This window comes from Phaenicophaeus curvirostris, chromosome 20, assembly GCF_032191515.1.
Source record: "Phaenicophaeus curvirostris isolate KB17595 chromosome 20, BPBGC_Pcur_1.0, whole genome shotgun sequence".
Taxonomy (NCBI): domain Eukaryota; kingdom Metazoa; phylum Chordata; class Aves; order Cuculiformes; family Cuculidae; genus Phaenicophaeus; species Phaenicophaeus curvirostris.
Window position 1 is genome coordinate 13,187,334 of NC_091411.1, and position 22,352 is coordinate 13,209,685.

Here is a 22,352-nt window from a genome sequence, read left to right on the forward strand (position 1 = left end):
CAGTTCTGCATTTGTGTGTATGTGAGATGCCAATGCTGATATTCTGGCCGGCATTAGAAAGAAGTGATAAACCTGGTCGTGACCCCACTGTTACTTTTCTGTGAGTTGACCCCCTGCACTGCGCTGCTGTGCCAGCAGTGCGTATTGCAAATCACATGCTGTTGCTTTGGCAAAGATTTGTCCTCAATTGTTTTTAGAGTACTCCAAGTCCTACCAAGGTTAACCAGGATTTAAGTTTGGTTTTGTAGAAAATTTTTCCAGCCCTTAGTCCATGGAAAATATCCAGTCTTCTTGAAACCAGTGATACCACAGAACTGTTGGCTTTGCTAGCTATGAGCTAATGTCCCAAGAATGGTGTCTTTGGTTTTACAGACTGCTGACTGTAGGGATTTGGACTTTCTACCACTTAGTTAATTGATAAGTTGCCTTCTCTCCGTCCTCTGCTTTGTTTGGTATGATCCGACCACACTGCTGTACGTGGGAAAAGGCTTTCATAACTACAGCTGACTGCAAATTGGAAACATATTTTTGCCTCTTCTGGTTTTCCTATCAAACTAGTGTCATTATTGAACGTTTGGAGAGAAAAAAGGGAAAATAGTTACTTTCCATAGGTTCTCCTCTGTTCTGTGTGCCAGTTACTGTGTGTCCTGTAGACACCGCATCCTGTTCTGAAAGAATGCTCTATACCCAGACATCCACGTTATGCTGCAGCATGTGTGCATTCAGGGGCTTCTGGGTTGTGACTGTCTTTAGAAAGTGTATATGATAGTAAGTAGGGAACTAAATTTGTTCATTAAAACATTTAGCTTCTTTTTTTTTTTTCTCCTCTTACAGAATGAGTTTGTAGTTGTCACAGTAACAAAACCATTTACCAAACAAATGTGGAAGATTGCTGTAGACTTGATAAAAATGTTAAGTAAAGATAAAAAAATTGAGGTCCCCAGCTCATCTGAAATACTTCCCCATCAGCTAATTATTCTTTGTTGCAAAACAGTGAATGTCTGACAAACAAAAGTACCAGACAGCAGCTGTTTCCGAACTTATTTGCATTTGCAGAATTCCACAGACTCTTACAGCATTGTGCACTAAAGGGTATACTAAGTGTACAGTAATGCTGTGCTTTATCCATTATAAAAAAGAGTAAAAAAAAAATGTAAAAAAGACACGATTGAGAATGATGCAGGTTTTTAGTCTTTATCCACACCGTATTTTTTATGAGCAGTTTTGCAGCAGTGTGTATTTGTGAGACAAGTTTAGGTACTGTAAGTTTTGGGTTGCACCTCGTGCCTGCTGATTGCCATAAACCCCCAAAAGAGATTTGAAATCCTGAATTGTTAAGGATAAATAGTGCTGCTACTCCTACAGGCTGCACATCATTATCTATGTTCTATCAGGAATTTAAACCTCACTTTTGTTAAGGCTTCCTGGTCATAGTATTTATCTTCGTTAAGTCTTTCCAACAGGGAAATGCCCTCTTTCACTGAACTTGTGGAAAGTGGAAGGTAACAGTAAGTTTCCAAGGTCAGACACATCTATTACAGAACAGAAGATTTGAACCCAGATTTTCTGACTTCCAAGCAAATGCCTTACAAAACAGACTTCCATTTGTTTCCGCTGCTGCAGTTGAAGTGACACCATCCTAGCTTTTCTCACTGGTTTATCTTTGTACATGTGACGTACTCAACTGGAAGTATTTTGTCTAATGAGGACAAAATCATATATCATGGCTGTTCGTGGAAATTTTAAAATTTGTATGTTTGACCTGAATTTTATCAGAATCAGGTGAAGCTGAGTAACCACTGATTTCAGGAGGCTTGGGATTGTTTTTCCTTAAAGCATGTTGTTAGTACCCATCTGCTCCCAAGTACGCTTATTTATTATCTGCCTCAGTGCTGTTTTCTCTTTCTGAGAAGCCTTGAGTGTTGAATAAAGCAATAATAGAAACTTAACTGTGAATCAAGGCACAGATATACAGACTTAGGTTCACGTTCTGCTGAACACTGCAGTTCTCCATAAATACTTTCTCAATAAAATTTAGCCTTTTAAGTTGTTGTCTGGTGGACAGCACACTCAAAATGCATGGTCTGGGCGGCACCAACTGCTACATTTCGAGGTCACTTTTTTATTGTACTTCAGTTTCCCCATCTTTTAATCTGTTGGTTATATTGCTGCTTTGTTTGAGCTCTACAAGAAAAAAATAAGAGCCAGGTATTATAGTTCTTTTTGCCAATTAAAAACTCATCAGTACCCTTTACACTTTTAATTCTGGATTATTTGGCCATGCTTTTCCTCGGTCTGCGTTATTATTTCCATGATACCATAGACTAATGAATGCTGTGTTGTCCACATACAATACCCAGCTGCAAAATTAGTTCTAGTAACAATGGAGAAAAATCAGCATCACTGGAAAATGTTTTGCCTGTGGAAGCAGCTGCCCCATGAGCTCACCCTCTGGAAAATATCCTGATAGCCTCACATCTTAGAGAGCTTTTTTCAATGCACAGTAGCACAAATGTAAGCCAAAATTTGAAAAGCTAGTGCTGTGTGTTTTCTTTGGCATATGGCAACCCTGAGCCTTGCCTTGAGAAGCAGATCTTAAAGTTTTCTGCTTAAAGGGAATACTTTGGTGATTTCTCTGGGCAAAATAAACTCATCTATTCCTATTATCACGTCATATATATAGAAAAGTTCAAAACGCCACTGTCTGGATGCAGGCTGGTAACACTAAAAAAAAAAAAGTCATAGGACACTCATCATCCTTCTTGCTTTAAAAGGAGGGAGGGAGAAGAGCACCATGGAAAAGGTGTAGCGTGATGTGTATTTACAAAGAATATGTTCTGTTACGTGGCAGTGTGTTATGTTTGGGGGGAGGGGTGCTATTGGCATCCATCAATTTGGATCATGACGGTTCAGTTATGGCCTTATGGTTTCCTCACAAAGCATTAAGAGTTCATAACAAATCAAGTTTGGTTTTGCTTATCACTGCCTCTATGTCTGTTTCTTCATTTTTCAATGACAGTTCATATAATTTCTTTACCCATTCTTCCCTAAGCAGTGGAAGGATTTCCCAGAATGCACAAAAAAATAAGCTAAAAACTACAGAAATGAGGTAGGCACTTGGAGCCTGACTGTTGGTGACGTGATCTGGTGTGACCTAGTGAGCCACTGATCTGTCAAGGTGGTGGAGATCTGAAGAAACAGATAGGTAGGAAACACAGCACTGGTGAGAAAAAGTCTTGCAAGGGATTTCCATAAGTATTCCTAAATCCCAGAGCAGGAACATTGATGGGAATCTTCCAGACAGCACTTGAGATATGTGGAATTCCATGGCAAAACCATGTGAAGTGTGGGAAATACTCTACATGTGAAAGAGATTTTGCTGATGCAGATATTTGGTGCTTGTTAAAATCTAACAAAATTTCCAGGTCTGTCTTTTTTCAAGAATCACTAGTGGTCTGTAACTTCAACTTCTACATTTTGGTAATGAGACATTACTAGAGAACACGTACAAACATTTTAATTTCAGGAAAGAATTTATGTTTTCCCAGATGGAAATACTGTTTCCAGGTTTTTCCAGGCTCAGGTTTTTTTCATCTGAGTAAGTTTGGGGCACACTTACTACTGGAAGAGTATATGAAAACAATTTATTTTCACAGCACAAACTTAATACACTTCCAAAGATCTGAGTGTTTTCAGAAATTAGTGCAAGCATACTGAAATTCTCTCAGAATTGTGTTGCTTGTATGTGCTCTATGTCTTTCATTGTACTGGCTTTCCTTCTGTCTTAAAAAAATTGTGCTTAACTAGCAGAGTTGCATTTCCTGTTGTTTTAGTAGCCGGAATTTATCGAGAACATTTAATGTTCTAAAGCTCGAAGAGTGGCAGTGAGCCAGCTCACTGTTTCCCTGAAACTCAAAGTGCTGTTTTCAAGGCAGGGCAAGGAAACGTGGGGTGGACGGGGAGTCATTAATTATAAACAAAAAAAAGGATGGAAAATCTAATGTGGAAATATGGCAGATTTTTATGCTGCATACATTATTTTCCTGCTCAAAAATATATTCCTTCCTTTGTTACGCGACAATGAATCACTAACTTCCCTGCACAGCTCTTAGAGTAGTTTAGGAATATTTTAAATGAAAGTGTGCCTTTTAGCTGACCCTAAATGTTTGAGCAATCCTTTAAACACAAATCAGAATTGGATAATGTTTTTAGCACACTGTAGCAATAGCTGCAGTGATCCCTGAGCGGAGCACATGCAGAGGTTTCTGTTCAGCCTCTTTGAATAGAACAAACTCGGAGTGTTCCATACTGCATTTTCTCCCTGCATTCATAAAGGGTTTCCCTTCCAGGGCTACTGGGGTCAATAGGAGATTGGTGAATGGCATCTGAGACTGGGAGATGATGCTGTTTGTTTAATTAAATTACAGAGCCAAAAAATAGCAGCATTTAACCAGGCAAAGGTGGCTGTGATGCCTATCTTTGCTATGGCCCATCATCTTCTAGTGAATTTTCTGAACACTGACTGATGAAAAATACTTAATCAGTATATCATTTGTGCTGTCAAAAGATACTGTGTGTACTAACCCTTTTCAAGCTTTGGAAATAAGAATTATCTCTTTCAAGGAAAGAATTCAGGGTTTATATATTCAGAGCTTCAGGCTGGCTAAAACAGAGGTGGAAGAGCAACTAGCACGGTGACATCGAGTCTCTGACACCTCTTGGCAATCTGGGAGTATTAGTCCCAGGACTTGGACAATCCATAATATCTTGCAGTCTGAACAAAATACACTAGCACAAAAGTCTTTTCTCTAAGGGGTATTTTAATTTGAGCTGCTTGCTAACATAAGAGGAAGTATTATAGAACCATCTTTTGTGTTTATTTTCTGAACTGAGTAGCAACTATAAACTTGCAATGCCTTTGTACTCTGCATTTATATAAACAGTAAAAAGATGTTCCTGCTATGGATTTTTGGAAAGATGAAGTGCACCAGGTGCCATCCTCCGTGCAGAGCTTCCTGGGCAGGAACTTCCTCGGGACCATCCTGTGAAATGCACTGAAAGGCTGGGTGGCTCTTAAGGGTTACAACACAGTTCTGCCACAGAACTGCCACTTACCATGTGCCCCTGTGGAAGTTCTCATCTAAGGTGGATAGATGGAATGAGAAACAACAGTGAACAATCAGGGGGGTACCTAGTTGCTAGCTGTTACATTAGTTGAATATTATGCAACTATTTCCATTTGAAACACTAGATCAGTTGGTTGATTTGTTTGTTTCAGGAATTTATCTCTTGGATTTAATCTACATTGATTCTGCATATCCCGCTTCAGGCAGCATTATGGAGAATGAGCAAAGATCCAATCAAATGAACAATATTCTGCGAATAATAGCTGATCTGCAAGTCTCCTGTAACTATGGTAGGTGAATTTTGTTACACCTATTAAGCCTTAACCAAAATTACTTCTGTACATCATTGTTAAAGGGAGTTTCAGCCCTGAGTAAAGGCAACACAAGGGGCTAATGCTGGTAAGGTTGAACTAGTGAGTGAGGTAGCTTCCACTTTTGTGCAGTTTCAGTCCTACTGGTAAACTAGGGAAACAAGTGTGTACACCAAATGGTAATAGGTTTTTTTCACTGACCCTCTCCTTTCACAGTTTTGTTCACTTCCTGCATTGCTATGCATTAATTTTGAGTGTTTTTGTTAAAAGCAGGATGAAAGTTAAAATATGGCCTTGAAGAAACAATGTTCTGGAATAATGAGTGCCTTTAAAACAGTTGTCTTTATGAGACCATAGAAGTTAGATGCTACAAGGTGTGTTTCTGTCCATGCGCCATGGGTCAGAGGACTTTTTCTGTCATTCGGAACTTAGCATCTTCCTTGGTATTCAGCATTGGAATTTTTAAGCCTCTTCATTTCATGTTGTGGTGGGTTGATGATGGCTAAATGCCAAATGCCCACCAAAGCCACATCCTCATCAGATGAGCAGGAGAGAGACTCCTCGCACTTTTCACCTGCCCCAGCATGGGGTCCCTCTCATGAGAGACAGTCCTCCATGAACTTATCTAGTGTGAGACCCTCCCGTGGGCTGCAGTTCTTATTAACTGCTCCAGTGTTTTACTGCAGTCCTTCAGAAACTTCTCTTGGAAGCCTTGGAGCTGGCTGGCATTGACTCTGTCAGACACGGGAAGCTTCTAGCAGCTTCCTACAGAAGCCACCCCTTCCAAAACCTGGCCACACAAACCCAGTACACATGTTCATATGAGAGTCACTAACAGCCATGGCTGTAGGCTTCTAGTTTCCCCCAGAACAGGGAGCACAAAATTCAGTCAGGGTTTGGAGAAAAATCAAATCTTTAACAGCTTCTTAGAGTCAAAGTAATAGTTCTGCCTGCTTTATTCCTTAGGAAGGTTTTTTTTTTTTTTGGCTTGAACATTCCACAGGTCATCTTACAACCCTGCCCCACGTGCAGAAGTATTTGAAGTCTGTCCGTTACATTGAGGAACTTCAGAAATTTGTAGAAGATGACAATTATAAGTAAGTACTGTTCTTTTCTCCAAGTTTTGGGGAATTTAATGGAAAAATCACTTGGCTGTTAGTTTGATTAAGAGTTGAACAAAAAGCCATTTGCTGAAGGTGTTTTGGTGTTTATCTGGTGTTCTTAATATTTTATTAATGGAGCTGATAATACCAGGATGCCTGAGGAAAATCCAGGATTAGTCTTTTTTATGACTAACCAGGTTTCCAAAATGGTTTGTAAAAGCAGATGAAAATTGCGTCTTTATTCTATTACATGATTGTAAAAGAATATTGTTCTGTTGTTGTATTCTGGAAATTTTGTTTGGGAACCCTAAAGCCATCTCTAAGATGTCCAGGATTGGCTCTATGTTGTTGTAAATAATACATAAAAAACATCTTTCAATTTCAAGTTACCATTTTTAATATGCTGGTACTTAAGATATAAACCTGACAAATTTGAGGGTTTCAGCGTGTTAAAGCAATGCTTACAAAAGTGGTGGAGAAGAGCTAACCCACACAGTGGTGTGAAGTAGACACCGTAGAGCACATTAGTGAATCTGTGACTGTGCTCCAGTTAAAGGAGGTGATAATCCCTGGGCAATAATTTTGAAGGAGCTAGCACATTAAATTAGACGTCTAGCAGCCAAGGTTTTAAATATGTCAACTAAGGTAAATGCATTGCTGTATAATAAGCTGTTGACAAATATAGTACCTCTGCTTAGGTGAGCAGAAATACATATATTCAAAGCAACCAAGTTCAGTAATATGATGGTGGTATGAAAGACTTTAGAATATGTTTTGGAGAGCAATGTTGCTAATGAACTTCTTTAAAACCAGTCTTGTTACCAGTTTTATTAAACACTTCAGTTAAGAACTTTGCTTCAGAATTTGTGTGTACTTAGACTATATACTAAAAAACAGTGCTGGAAGGCTTCATTAAAGTAGAATATGATTTGAATATCACAAAGGAAGAATCAGGTGGCTTGGTGATTAAAATGATAGTAGCACAAAACCCAAAATGTTATACGTTTATTCTAACAATTACTTGTAGTGTTGATCTGTAGAAGTCTGTTAGAAGTGAGATACAGCCATGAAAAGACAAAATCATCCCTACTCCCTTTCAAATAGAGTGTTTCTATAAAAAATTGAATTGTTAACACTGCATCAGTAGGAGCTGATGAGTCCTTCTGTTGAGAACTGTACACAATTCTGGCCCTCCATGCTTGGAGTGGGTTTAAAAAAATGCTGATGCAGTCAGCTGAATAAAGTCTGTCTTGTAACACCAGCCTTTAAAGAACTATTGTGGCTTTAGCCTGGAAAAGGAAAAGTTTAGGTAATAGAATCACTATTCATAAACAGAATTGGAAGAAAATAGGGAGGGTGAAGAGCAGTTTAAACTAAATTGTAGTGGTAGTACAAGGATTAATGAATACAAAAATTTAGAGGCTGAATGTTGAATTATGATTCCTAACCACCAGAGTAATGGAATTTTAGAACAACTTCTTAATCAGAGCAGCGAGACAAATAATTGAATAATTTCAAGTTGAAACTTGATCACTTAATGAAAAGAGCACATCCAGGGAATCAGAAGATTATATTACCAGCATGGGGCCATGTACATATTAGAGTAAAGAATGACCTATCCTAACCGTTCTACGTTTCTTCGTAATTACAGCTGATACTGCTGGCATACAGATGCAAAATCCTACTGAGACAATTCAGGAAAAAAGGTGTCATCATAGCATAGATAAAACCTATGTGGTTTGATAGGTTTGTGCTTTTATGTCTGGTTGATCAAGGACCCTAAGAATAACGATGTTTCTGTGGGGAAAATTATGTGGAAAAATAGGAAGTGATGATTCAATGCATATGTTCTCAGTCTCATGACATTGCACCTCTATTTGGGAAACATATACATTGTGCAGCAGATGCAAATTGAGTATTAGCTTTGCACACAGCCTTTTGAGAAGGCCGAATGGTCTTATGCTTGTTTTTAGGATAGTCTGAGATTTAAATCTCTATGTTAAAATTTAACAAGTGGTCAGTATTTACCAGTTTCCCAGATCTTCCATGTTTCACAAAAGTCACAAAAATAGAGCAAAATTAAACTGAGTAGGAACTGGTAAAGGTGAAAAATTGTAGTTTCTATAGGCTTTACAGCCCCTGGGTTGGACTCAAGAAACTGGTCATGTTGCTTGATTTTTAGATGGAGTTTCCTGATGATGTATCAATCTTAATATCATATGTACAATAGTTTTCATGAACTGTAATATCTTAAACAGATTAAACACGTGGTTTCTATAGGCATGCGATACTATAACATAGTATTTGCACAAAACCTACAAGTCATAAATAATTTCAGTTTAAATTTGAAAGTCATTTTAACTTCAACAGGAATCTTGCTGTTGTGCTGAAAAGTATTTGATGTATCTCAAAGATCATTTAGTACTTTTTCTTTTGATTTAGTTATTTGTGAGAGTATTTCAATCAAATTTAGCAGTTTTCTTTCCAGGCTTCACTATGGCAAGGAGAAACTGGACTGAAGTCACAAGGGGTATTAAAAAAGAGGCAAGGATTTGATTTTTTGCATAGTAAAGTTGCTGCAGTTTATATGTCTTAGAGAATTTGGACCTTTCTTTACCATGTCTGTTTCAGCAGAATAAAGCTTTAAATTAAAGTATGGATTCATCAAAACTCATCACAACTACCCTTAAAGAGAGCTCTCATTACTCTTCCATCTTGTATTTGATAAGAAGTTTTTTGAGTTTTGTTTTGAATGTTTGATTTCACATTTTCCTCTCAGTTTTCCCTAATGGATCTTCCGTTTCATAGCATTTTCTCATCCCATGCCAGAAGAAACCGTAACCCTTAAAAAGGCAAAGAGTACTGAGTTTTTATAGTGGGAGAGAATCTCCTCTCTCTTTCTCCAGTGACTGCTCTCTCCGACACAGGGACAGTGTTAGAGTCTGAAGAGATGCATGTTTGACCTTTGGCCAGGAGTGCAGAGCTATCTCAGTACCAGGCTGTCAGGGAGGGAAGCTTAGATAGTTGCCCTAGAATGTATTGGCAGGATCTCAACACACGTTTCACCAAATGAGAACCTCAATTACACTGAAGAGGAAAATTTGGCAGCCACTTTGTATAAACAAAGCTTTTCTCTGCAATTTTTTATGCTAGTCCGATTGCTTGCTTTAAATTTGTGCTTGTCAGCAAGTAGGAACACTCCAGAAAACCCCTGACAATGATGTAATATCCTAAAAATATTAGAACTTTAATGCTCAGCCTGTATACAGTTTTCTGCATTTATAATATTTTATTATAACATTTGTTAGCTACAAGACTAAGGGGGTGAAAACAGAATCTAAAGCATCAGGATTTCTTTCAGTTATACCCAAAATGCATTGCTGATTGTTGTTATCTCAGGGCACCACTGGCACCCCATGGGCTTTGGACATACCATGATGCAGCTGCTGCTGGACCTTCTTCCTCCTCCAGGAGTGTAAAAAGTGACCTGAGGAAAGTGATTTTCCCCTGAGTTAGACAGCACTCTCCAGATGTTGTGGCCCCGTGCCAGTCTTTAGTAATCTGCCATGCCTTGCAGCTGTTCCGGAACGGCTGTTCTTGCTGACCTTTTGGTGTCTTTAGGTCAGGCCTGGTATTCTCTCCATTGTTTTGGGTAAATATAGTGAATTACAGGATGAGTTTCTGATCATATACAGGTGCAAACACAAAAAAAGAGACTGTGTATGAGTTAGGAGTGCTTTCTTGGGCGTCCTGGAACAAAGGTAACTTTTTACTCATAGTGATGAGATTAGCACTGGGGAAGAATGAGCTGTGAGAATATCATCTTGTGTGTGATGGGTGTGAACAACGAGTGTCATTTGTGTTGAAGTCTGCACAGATTGTTGACGTTCTCACGCGGAGCCTCTGAGGGGCCCAAGGTTCTGGCTGAGGGCTCTTGGGGAGGTGGGGCTCATGCTTCTGGCTCAACACAGGTACATGTGGCAAGGAGAGACCAGCCAAGCATGCATGTGCAGGCCTGCAGCCTGTGCTGCTCAATGGAAAATGCAGTGTCAGAGGAACTGCAAAAACTAATTGGGGTGGTGACAAACAAGACAAGACTAGTTGTAACTGTACTGACTGTCAGTATCTCTTCTGAAAAAAAAAAAATGGGCTTGACTGTTTCCAACCCTCCGGGGGGAAAAGGGAAGGGAGGTGGTGGTCCAGGAGTGACATCTCACTGTCAGAATATTCCATTTTCTCACAGGTTATTTTAAATATTTTGTTAACCATGTCAGCATGAGTATTTTAGATCTACCAAACCTCAAATTTAGTCTCATATTATTTATCTATTGTTCTTTTAAAACATCCTGTATTTTCCTAAGTTGAATTGCGTTTTTGTTTTTTTGAAAACTTTACAGAATTCTGGCTCTCTTGCAGTTAATGACCAAACTGTCAGAGGCTTAGCAGGGGCTGAGATTTCAGAGTGTACTAGTGACATAACCAAACAGATAAACAACATTATTTAACTTTATGTTTTCTAGAGAGACGAGCAGTGGAGGGTGATGTAATCTCATTTTACAGCACTGAAGACTCACTTGTGGCTCTGTCAGTGAACTTTCAAGTGCAGCACCCACCACAGGTGCCTTCTCGATGGTATAATTTTACTGTGCCTCTTTCTAAAACCTTATTAAAAGCATAAAGGTGTTAGCTCTTACCCTCTGCTGTTATCTTCCTCTTTTCTTCTTAGCAAAGATATTTTTAAAGAGAGAGAAATTGTGCAGTACAAGTAGTTGCATGGAAATTCATCTCACTTGCTTTTGCCAAAAGAAGGTATTCGAATGCCCTTGCCTCAAATGTGATAGCAGGTTGTGGCACTTCCCCGGCATACATGTTCGCAGGCAGTATTTCACCTGTGCTACTTTTCCGGGTGTGTAAGCATTGTACTACTTCTCAGAGCCTGATACATCGTGAGCTCCTTGAGTTGATACAGAATGTAAAGTTGGACGAGTAATCTGTGACCTCCACTGGTATATGAGGTAGTCCTGACATAAATGCTCCGAAAAATGGCTGGTTCTGTAAATAGTTACCTGAAACAATAGACTGGTCCTGCCTAATAAAAGCACCATCCAGTTCAGTGTCCTTAAGAATAAGAGTCTAGTCTGTCATCCTTACAGATAAATTCCTTTTAGTCTAACAGAGCAAGAAGGTCTCAGGAGGAATGCATTACAAATCACAGCACTGTAAAAGGGAAAGGCTGCTGGCTTACATGGACTGGATTGCAGTTGTGTCTTTTTTCAGTGGGCTTATTAGATAAATGTTTCTACAGTGACAAAATAAGTTGTGGCTGTTTCACAGGGGACAAATAAAACTGAATACTTTATTTGATGACAGGATAAGGAAAGAACACCAGAGGTGAGTTCCTCAAAGCTGACAGGCACTCAAAGGTGCAATTATCACATGTGGGGAAGGACGGATGACAGCTCCCTTGTACGTACAGAAAGAGAAGAAGGAAGTTAGCCATTGTGGAACAGTGACGGGTTTGTTGTCTGCTTGTGTTTGGAGAACAACTGTTACGTGAAACAAGTTGAAATGAGTGTTCTGTTTTGTTTAAAGACCTTGGCTCGTCAAATATGAGCCAGCCCAGCATAATGAGCTTAATACCCAAATTTTTCAATATCGGTAAATAGCACAGTTCTGCAGGAGAGGCTTAAAACCAAGATTTTTTAAAAAAAAGCTTTCTGTGCAAAAATCAAGCTCGCAGCATGGGAACAGTAAACCTCTAATACTGTGAGGAACAGATCTGTCTCAGCAATGAATAAAGGAGCAACTGCTGTGCAAGGGATGCAGCCAGAACATTTCTACAGGCACAGAAGATAAATTTATACTGTAGGGACCTATTTATAGGGAAAGACTTCATTAAGGTTTTTTGCTTTTTTTCCATACGGAAAGGAATTACTATGTGATTAAAGTTTGAATTGTGCACTGGGTTACATTATCATAACTTTCTCATTGCTGGCTTCTAGGAGAGGCATGTTGCTGCTTCCGGGTTGTGAAAATTATATTGTCAGAGAGAAAAGGTGGTCTGGAAAGGAATGATTCATTACCTACTAGAAATGCATTGCTTTAGATAGTTAAAGGAATCTGGTGCTATCAGAAGAATAGAAATTCTGAGACATGAAAAGGGACTATAGGTTTATTGGTTGACTTCACACTAAAATATAGTTGGCAATGTTTGGATACTGTGGAGAACGGACTGGATGGTATTCCCCATAAAACTCCATGTACGTGAGAGACAAGGTAGTAAGGAAAGTGATAGTTAAGTTGTATGCGATAATTTGAAATGCTGTCCTAGGTTACTCCCTGCTCTGCCCCTTTGCAGGTCTTTATCTGACGCCCAGGTGACTGCCGCCAGTGTCAGTGTGCAGCAGAGTGCCGCCAGCTCTAGCGGGAAACGGCGCTGCTGTTCTGCGTGGTTAACACTGTGCAATGACAGCAGTTATTTCCTTTGGGTTTACACCTATTCCGTTAAAGTTTACTTAACATTGTAGCCCTCCATACTTTTTTGTCAAACTAGTACTGAACAAGGACCCATGCATGCCGTGTTAAGAGTGCGTAAACTTGATAGTGGACAGCACGTGCACTCGGTGGTCAAGATGTGTTGGAGTACTGAGATTAAGGCAACAGTGAGTGCGTCGTAAAACACACGGAGTAAGGCAGAGGGTTATGTAATATTATAACTTTCTTCTAACTATCTTCATGTACTGTTAAGCGTTGGTCACTACCCAACTAAGCTCCTTTTCTGTAGGTCATAGTAAGTAATATCTCAATAGCTACTTCTGAGTGCACGTTTCCATGTGGTAACAGAATACGTTCACTTGTCATGCACAGGGGGAATAAAATATCTGCTATTAGGTTTGTGTCTAAATTTACTAACTTTTGGTGAGTTATTTCTATTTCTCTTCTCGTAGACTCACAATTTCTTTCTTGGATCTAACAGGTAGCATTTTACTTTAAACTGTATTGTTTTCTTACATAACAAAATAAATAACTACAGTTCCAAGGAAGTAAAATTCCTGCTTATCACTGCCAAAATAATTTCTTTCTTCAATTTCTTTCAATTTTTAATGAGAAACTTCTTTTGTTAATTTCTCTAAAATTTGTTTTTCCAGATTATCATTAAGAATCGAGCCAGGTAACATCTCTCCTCGACTGGTTTCCTCTAAAGAAGATCTTGCAGGTATAAAATTTCATTTAATAATTTAAGTAAGGAAATAATTTTAAGTACAGAAATCCTCCACTGAAGTGTATGAGAAAACCCATTTTATATCAGAGGGGTTCTGGAGGAACCAATCCCTTTCAAATACAGGCTTTTGTTGTAATACAGACTTATCTTCTAAGGGCTGTCACAAGTAGTTTGCAGGAGGATTTATTTTTTTAACTAGATAAGTTCAAAACGAGTTCTTAATTCACACTTTCTTTGTACGGACACATGTGTTGGGCCTGGCTGGGGTGGAATTAACTTTCCTGGTAGCAGCCCTCTGGTGTTTGTATCTAGGAAGGTGCCAATAAGTCAGCAGTGTTTTGGCTACTGCACTCACAGTATTAAGGCTGTCTCTGCAAACCCACTTCCTCCTGAAAAAAGGCCAGTAGGCTAGCAGTGGGCAAGAGCTTGGGAGGGCACATAGTGAGAATGGCTCACCTGAGCTGACCACAGATATAGTCCAAACCTATAATGTGCTCAGTGATGAAAGCCACGAGGAAGGAGCAGGACCTGTGTGGCTGCAAAAATGCTACTAAAGGTAATCCAGTGTACTTCACTGACTAAAAAAGATTAATTCCTGGAGAAGGCTACATAGGTAAGTTAGCATGCATTCAGATTGGAATTTAACTAAACATGAGGGCAATAGTTGATTGTTATCTCACAACATTAATAAACAGAAATGCAGCTATATGTTAGTCTTGGATAATTCAGAGCTAAAATACCCGAATATCAATAATGAGGTATTTGACCATGGAGAGTTAAAGGTAGCACATTTGAAGGTATTTGAGTCAACTTTATTTGGATTCAAATTATATTTTGAGATTATTTCCTCTTTAGCCACTGTCTGCCAGGAGTAAATCCTTTGCAGCCAGCAAGCTATAATGATAAGAGATTATCTCAAAATAGTTTAGGCAGTAGTTCAATGTTCCAGTCGACAGTTTAAGGCATAGAGCTCTGACTATAGTGATTTTGAGGGAAAATAAAGGTTCTTGGCCCATAAAGGCAGTCATTAGTTTGGTTCTCCTGATAGTCAAAAAGTTAACACACTACCAATTGCAGTAATTCTGGTTGAGTTCTGCGTGTGTTTCCAAACCTAGAGAAAAAGCTTCATATTGTGGTAATAATTCCAGCATCTTTAAAGGACTTAAGTGCAGGGAATAGTGTCTTCTTCAAGTCCTAAAGTATAGTTACTAGTGTTGATGATGGAAATGGATTTTCCTTCCCAGAATTGTGTCTTTATCTTCTACCCAACTTCACTTTTCTCTCTTCCAAAAGAAGATTAACAGTTTCTCTAGACAGGGACATTGTGGGTTTGGGTTTTTTTCCCCTTAAAGTACCTTTATGAGTGTGAGGCGCAATAAAAATGGTTAAATCCTTCAATATTTCTATTTGCAAAGTACTGGAGAAAATCATGTCCATTTTCTGCTTTGGTTGCCAGCTGGTTTTCCAGTAAATTCATACAGGAGGCAGACATCTGATTAAAGCAAACGTCTCACAACAAACTATGTTTTGTATATTAGTGGCTAAGATGGTCTCATTTAATTACCAAATGCATATATAATTGTGAATAGTGCTTTCACAGGAAGATTTCATGCCTTCCATAACGCTGCAGAGATTCTGTCTCTTGCAACTAGTAGTTAAAATGGAGTTTTAAACAGTTTGATTGTATGCTTTCAGGAACTGTGTGATTCACACAACTTCCTTCACAGCAACTGAAGTCTGTTCATTCTGCCTTGCTATGGAGTGACAGAGAGAAAACATAGCTGGAGAGCTTATAGTGTGCTCGCTGTTCACAGTTTCCAGCTGAATTAGGTGTAAGAGACAGCTGTGTTCTTGCAGCATTTGGCTGGGAGGTGCCTAGACTTATGGTACAGCTATCAGACAGATTGCTTTGAATAGTGTAACTCCATACATTTTTCCAGAACAAAAGAAAAGATTTAATGCGATATGTGGCAAATAAGTTAGCCTTCAAGGCAGATGAGGTTGCTTAGAATTTGCGCATCAAGTGTAGTTCAGTATAAAAAACTTTATGCATGTTCTTTATCACTTTGGTGTTAATTTGGGAAGTTCAGAGCACAGTGCTAGTCAGCGTATAGAAAAGGGTTACTTGTTCTCTGAAACATAGTGAGTTTATCCTACCTTGGAAAACAATATTAAAAGGTAAAATGATGTTAAAATAATTACCGTATCCAAAAAATTATATCTAACACTAAATGACTCAAAGACTGATCTTCATGATTTTTAATGGACCCCTTCATTTAAGTTGGCATTTAGAAGTCCTTTTTAGGAATAGCTAGGCCTCATTTTTTGTGGTTTTGTTGTGCAGTAGTCAGGGATTGACCCTCGCCCCTCCGTTTTTGTTTGGGTTTTTTTTGGTTTTTTTTTCCCCCTGGGTTGATCTTCTTATAATTCTTGAGAGGAGAATAAGTCGGCCGGAGGCTTTATGTTAGTGCCCTACCAGGAATCTGGAGTAATGAATCTGAAACACTTAGGGGGGTAAAATTCAGCCCATTATGCCGAATCCATTCAGCTTTGAAACCTGCTGAAGAACTGTTAGTATTTATTTTAATTAGAAACATTAGATTTATCAGATGTAAAGAACGTGATAACACAGGAGCTGAAAACATAGAAAGTGTAGAAACAGAAGGAAGAAAGATGGGGCTTTTTGCACCTTTGTGACCCTTTGAAGGTAGGCATGCACAGTAATGTCTGCACAGCAGTCCCAGCAGTGCAGAGTACAAAAACCTCACACCATCACTTTCTGTGTAAACAATGAGTCTGACATTTAGTTTTACCATTTGTTTTACTGGTTGCTTTGGCAACTAGTAAATAGTTTAAGCTAAGTGGTTTAGCGGCCAATCATTCTGTAGAAATGAGGATTGTCTAATCCTCTGCAAGTGCTTGGTTATTGCTTCATGTTCACAGGGTCGGCTTTTCTTACGCTGTACTTAGGGCAGGGGTGGAAGTACAAAGACTTTTTCACAGAAGTTTACAGAACATCCAGAAAACTTTTCTCTTTAGTTTCAGACTTAAACTCATTTCCAGTCTCTTCCTCTGTGATACTTTCCCTACAAATTTTTACAACTCATTTGAGTATTTTTGAAAGAAATTGATACCGGCCAAATATGTGGGATTCACGTTGTTATGAACTGCTAAATCCAGCTGGAATCAGTGTGATGTGTTTTTTTTCCTTAAAGAAAAACCTGTGACGAAAGTGTCACAAAATTGTAGAAGAATACTCTACCAAAGCACATACAAAGTTATCAGGGACAGAACAATCGTGCTCAATTTTTAACTTTATCACTTTCTATGACTTTCTGTGACTTCCTCTTTAATGTCCTAGTTTACTGATGCTGAATTACCGAGTTGTTGCTCCCCAGGAATGTTAAGAACAAATAAAAAAGCCAGACAACAGGGGATTTCTCTGCTTTTTTTTTTTTTTTTGTCTCTTTCTTCAGAGTAGTCACCTGAAATAATTTCTGCAAAGATTTGTTTTTCTGAAGGGTTGGTTAACGTATTTTGTTGAGTCCACACTTCAGAGTTCTCCCACGCATATGCTCTCACAATGGCTATGTCTTCTCTGCCAATATGGATGCTGTCCAACTTCAGGCACTACCCCGCAGACCCAGCTGCAAGAAATGCACCGTTTTGCCTGAAGTTCCACTGGTGCAGTATAAATAACACAAATGCTGACAATTAGTCGTTCCAGAGATGTGTAACACCTGAAATTGAAAGTGTCACCTCTGTTCAGGAAGCATTTGAAGGCAGTGCACTCAGGTGTGCTTACTGTGCAGTCAGAAGTCCATTAGAAGTATGGTTGATTGTACTTGATCGAGTGACACAGGTAAAAGTGCCCCAGGTTTCTGGAGTACTTGTCTGGTTTGCTGCTGCTCTTCAACAAGTATTCAACTTGTGATCTTGCCAGTGTTGAAATTTCATCTTTCCCTGCATTATGAACATATGTGTACAGTCCTTCTCTGGGAGGGTGGCTTGGGGGAGCTCAGAAGTGCAGCCAAAGACTCTGATTCTCCTTATTAGTTTGCTCTTGTCTGAGAAACAGCCATGAGATAGGTTTCTTTTATGTTGTGTGCATTAATAGGCTTCAGTTCAATTGTAAAGCAAAACCCTGAAAATTAATACTTTACATTCACTATAGTCATCATTCTCAATTAAATTTTTTTGTGTCCTTCTTGATTCTATGCACAAAATTCTTCTTAAGATAATTATTGTGTGTTTCGTAAGTAGGTGTTTCTATTTGAAAGTTTTAATTATCACCCACTGACTTTGGTTACAAAAGCAACAGAATAGTAAAAATTTACAGCAAAGATTTAACTAGAGAGTCTGCGGCTTGGAATGTCTTGAGTTTTAGAAACAGAACTGGTAACTATCATTTTTACTTCTTTTCTGCTCACCAAAAAATAGTAGACCATTTTGCCTTCCTGAAAAATCACTCCTGTTTTCCAGCATATAATACGCAACTCATTTCCAGTTCTCTGTTTGGATGCCTCGTATTGGTTTGTTGAGAAATTTTTAGTGGAGAAAAATTGCGAACTGTAACTCCTTCACCTTGTTGCTTTTATTAAAAGCTCTGGAGATTGTAAACGTTCACATGTTCTGCTGAAGGATTGCAAAAGTAACATTCATTTATAACATTTGAAGGATTATTCATGGAAAAATTATGCAAAGGAAAAAACCAGTGAGATCCTTTGGGATATGTGTAAACTTTTCCAAATGTTCTTGCCACAGATCTCTGAGCAGCACTCAGCTCACTCTGATGAAGTTGTGTCACATTCCCTAACACAAACAAATTTTTAATAATTCTTTAATATTTTTATACATTATTTTTGTGCATGTCAGCATAGTCTTGAAAATGATGCTGAGAAATAATGAAAACCAAACTAACCCTTGTTCATGCCAGCTGACTGGAAAATCCTGCTAAGAGTGCTTTGTCTCCATGAAAGGCAAAATAACCGAATAGCAATCATGGTAACAGTATGCACTAGGAGTGGAGCCAGGAGGGTAAAGAAGAGAGTTAGCAGTAGCAGATGACTTCACTTACTGGAAAAAAAAAAGAGGGAAAATAACTCAATCTCAAATGAATTTAAATATCAGAGTTTTGTTATCGGCAGTATCAGGCCTAGCTTCCCCAGCTAGTTGCTCAGCAGTCTGGTATGTCCATAAACATCTCTTGGTCTGTACACTTTTCATCAATATCTCACCACTTGTCCTCTTTGTCATCCTTCTTGGCACAGGCACTCTTGTCTCCTGCCCTTTACAGGACTGAGCTCATCTCCCCTGTGCCCCACAACTCGTTCTGACACCCTCTGCACTCCAGGCTTCTTGCTGAGCCAAAGGTACTCTGCAGCACAGGTGCTGCCTAGCAAGAACGCTGAGCGCTGCAGTTCTGAGACATTCGACTGCAGAGCATATGCAAAGATGTTGTAAAGGGTTTTAAGCTCAGATTCTTTTTACCTTAGTCCAGGGTTAACAGAGCCAAACTGTATGTGTTTCCTTCTCTTGCCTTGGAGATGAGGAAGATGCAGAACTACATAGAAAATGGCTACTCCAGACAGAGTGATACCACCACAGGCGATATTTCTGTCTTCATCTTATTCCACAAAGCATTCTGTTTTCTGTCATCAGGATCCACTAACAACACTTAACTAGGAATTAGAATTAAGTCCTACCTCCTTTCACTGGATTGATGAAAGCAATTGTGATTGCCATGTATAACAGTAAGGAAGCCAGGCTGGAACTGTCGGCTTAAGTTGTAAGGCTCCTGTAACTATTTCCACATATTCTGTCACCGCTGACACATCTCACCGTAGCCAGGCAGTATCTTAACCTGAGCTGAAGTCTGATTCTGCAATCCTATTTTCAGTCTGAGATATGTGGTCCTTTTAGACACATTACATCATTTGTTTCAGAGGAGTTAACAAACTTTTTTTAAGTTCTGAAGCTGTCCAGGTTATAAAATCTCTTGCTAAAATGAGGTTACAAGGATCAATCTTTAAATATTTTTGTGTTGTATTCATATTAGTGCAAATTTCACTCCACACTTCTTGAGTGTGGGTCTGATTTCCACAAAAAAGGGAGCGTAGAGTGAAAACTCCCGAAGAACTATTTTTGTTGGTAGACAAAATCTCTTAGTTTTTGTAGGTTTTGATTGCAATAAGGCTTGAACCTATAAATACTTTAAAACACCTGGAGTCAAATCCAGCTGGCACTGATTTTGTAATGGCTTGATTGTGTCAGCACTAAAGTTGTTATTTTGCTGTTCTTTTTCTAGAAATAAAGTAGGTTTGGTGCAGTCTCTATGCTTTATTTCAATGAACATTGTCTTAGAATCAAATTAATCTAACAGTCTTAAACCTTTAAACTCCTGTGTATTAGAAAATTTAAGTTATTTTGACGTGAAGCATAGCGTCTGTGTGGAAAAGCACTGCACCATCCTTGTTCTTCTTTAGGGCTGTGCCTTGAGATTGCCCCCCTCTGACTGGCTGCACTTTCAAGAGGTTGTTAAACATAATGTTCAGTAGCTCTCAGTGAACGGTAATGTCATCCACTTGAACGGGCACCAGAGACAAAGGGCTGGGTGACACAACAGGAAGCGATAAAAACTGAACCAATCCTGCTGCCAGTTAAGGGACAAGTAGTTACCCAGTGCAAGGGGTGATGATAACCTCATTGTGTCCACATTAACACTGAGGTTTATGCTGAGTTTCACACTCTTGCTGATAACGTGCCTATAATTTTCAGGAAAATTCTCTTTCAGCCACCACTGTCTTCATGCTGGGTCTCAATTTCAATATATTTTAAGTTTCTTAGCAGGTAGTAAACACTTCAGGAAAGGCACTACAAACAGCATGTAAAGAGAACTCATTTTTGTGAATGTCAGAAGGGCTGGAGATTTTCAAATAGAAGAACTTTTAATCATTTCTGAAATTTCTGAATGCATTTTGTTTGTATAAATTTTAAGGATTTGCAATGAAAACTTGTGGTAAAAGGCTTCAGTGTTTTTGCTAGTGTTCTTGCTAGTGATGCAACAGACAAGATTTTCAGGTTATATACTGTTTCAGTTTTTACACCAAACTAGTCACCACCTAATTGTGCTTAGATTCACCCTTTTTTATGTTGTAACTTGTGCTTAGCCCCCGTGGCAGAAGAGGAAGTTGAACCCTATTGTCTTCAGAGAAGAAGCTTCTAATGTCATCCTATAGCCCAAATGCAACAAATTTTAATTGAAAATGCAGCAGAACATTGTACTCGTCCCTCTTCCTACCTCCCAGGCCTATGGTTCACATTGAGTCTCTGGATCGAGTGATGATTACAGGTGCATTTGTTTCAAACTGCATGTGGCTTTTAAGCCTAAGACCTCCTCTGAATTCACATATGCCAGTGACTTGTGCTACTGGTGAGGTGTTTCACAAGTTCTCAATTGTATGAGGGTAGCAACAACAGGCAGGCAGAACCACTGTCCTGGAGAAGATTGTACATAGGAATAAGGTAGAAAACAGGATTACAAACTGTTTTCTCTTTTTGTTCTCCCACTAAATTGATATTACTGAAGGTTCCTCTAACGAACTTCTTTCCCCTCTCACTCTTGCTAGAAACGGTTTCCTCTTTTTCTGTTTGTCTTGAGGCTCCTTGCATTAGTTATACAGCACAATGAACAGTTTGCTCAAATGTGCAGAACAGTGTGGGTAAGATTTTTCACCTTACTGACAGGGGAAAACTGTTACAATTCTCCATAGTAATGACCCAGCTCATGGTGAAATTCCTGAGCCTGAGCTGTGGAGAAATGAAAATAATTTGGAATTAATTCCTATATTTCATACAACTTGATATACATCCATATGGCAGAGTGGGTAGGAACAGTAGGACATCTTCCATCTATTTCTAGTATTTTTTGCCTCTTACTAGGACAAAGTCATTACTGGTTGTTCTGTTTCTTCTTGTGTCTCATGAATCCTCTGTTCAAGGCAGAAGAAATTGATGGCTCACTTCTGTGCTTGGGGAGAGATGGAGTGGCCTGTATAACAGAGTTTCATAGACTATTGCAGGTTGGAAGGGATAAATAAGGATCATTGAGTCCAACTCCCTGCTCCTCAGAGTTCTACCTAAAACTAAACTATATTGCTAAGAGCGTTGTCCAGTCACTCCCCGTACTCCGACAGGCTTAGTGCCATGACCACTTCCCTAGGGGCCCTGTTCCAGTGATCAGCCACCCTCTCAGAATTGTTTCTGTTATGAGAGTACCTTCACATCCTTTTGTCACACTGTGCCCTGGAATGCTGGTGGTTTGTTTGGGACTCTTTTCAATTTCTGTTTGTCACCTGTTTAACGCCAGACACTTTTGTAAGGATTCTAATCGTAGTTGTGTGTGGTTTTTCACATCACAAAGTGTCTGTATCTGTCGACTTCTTAGTGGGTGGCTTTAGGTCAGAGGCCAGAAGCTGACTAAGCTGAGGTCTCTGGAGCCTCCATAAAGTGGTTTCTGTAACGTAGAGGAAAGTCCGCTTTGCTGCTACCTGAACTGTACCAAGTCTGGAGATGGATATGGAGTAGGCAG

At 39.1% G+C, this 22,352-nt stretch overlaps 1 protein-coding gene across 6 annotated transcripts in view; it reads left to right on the plus strand.

Annotated features, from left to right (window-relative positions):
* Positions 1-22,352, plus strand: part of RALGPS1 (Ral GEF with PH domain and SH3 binding motif 1) — a 76,416-nt gene that overhangs the window by 41,510 nt on the left and 12,554 nt on the right. For all 6 annotated transcript variants that reach the window (XM_069873453.1, XM_069873452.1, XM_069873451.1 and 3 more), the window contains 3 exons: positions 5,279-5,416; positions 6,441-6,534; positions 13,689-13,756. In XM_069873453.1, coding sequence (XP_069729554.1) covers positions 5,279-5,416; positions 6,441-6,534; positions 13,689-13,756 — 300 coding nt within the window. The remainder of the gene's footprint in view (positions 1-5,278; positions 5,417-6,440; positions 6,535-13,688; positions 13,757-22,352) is intronic.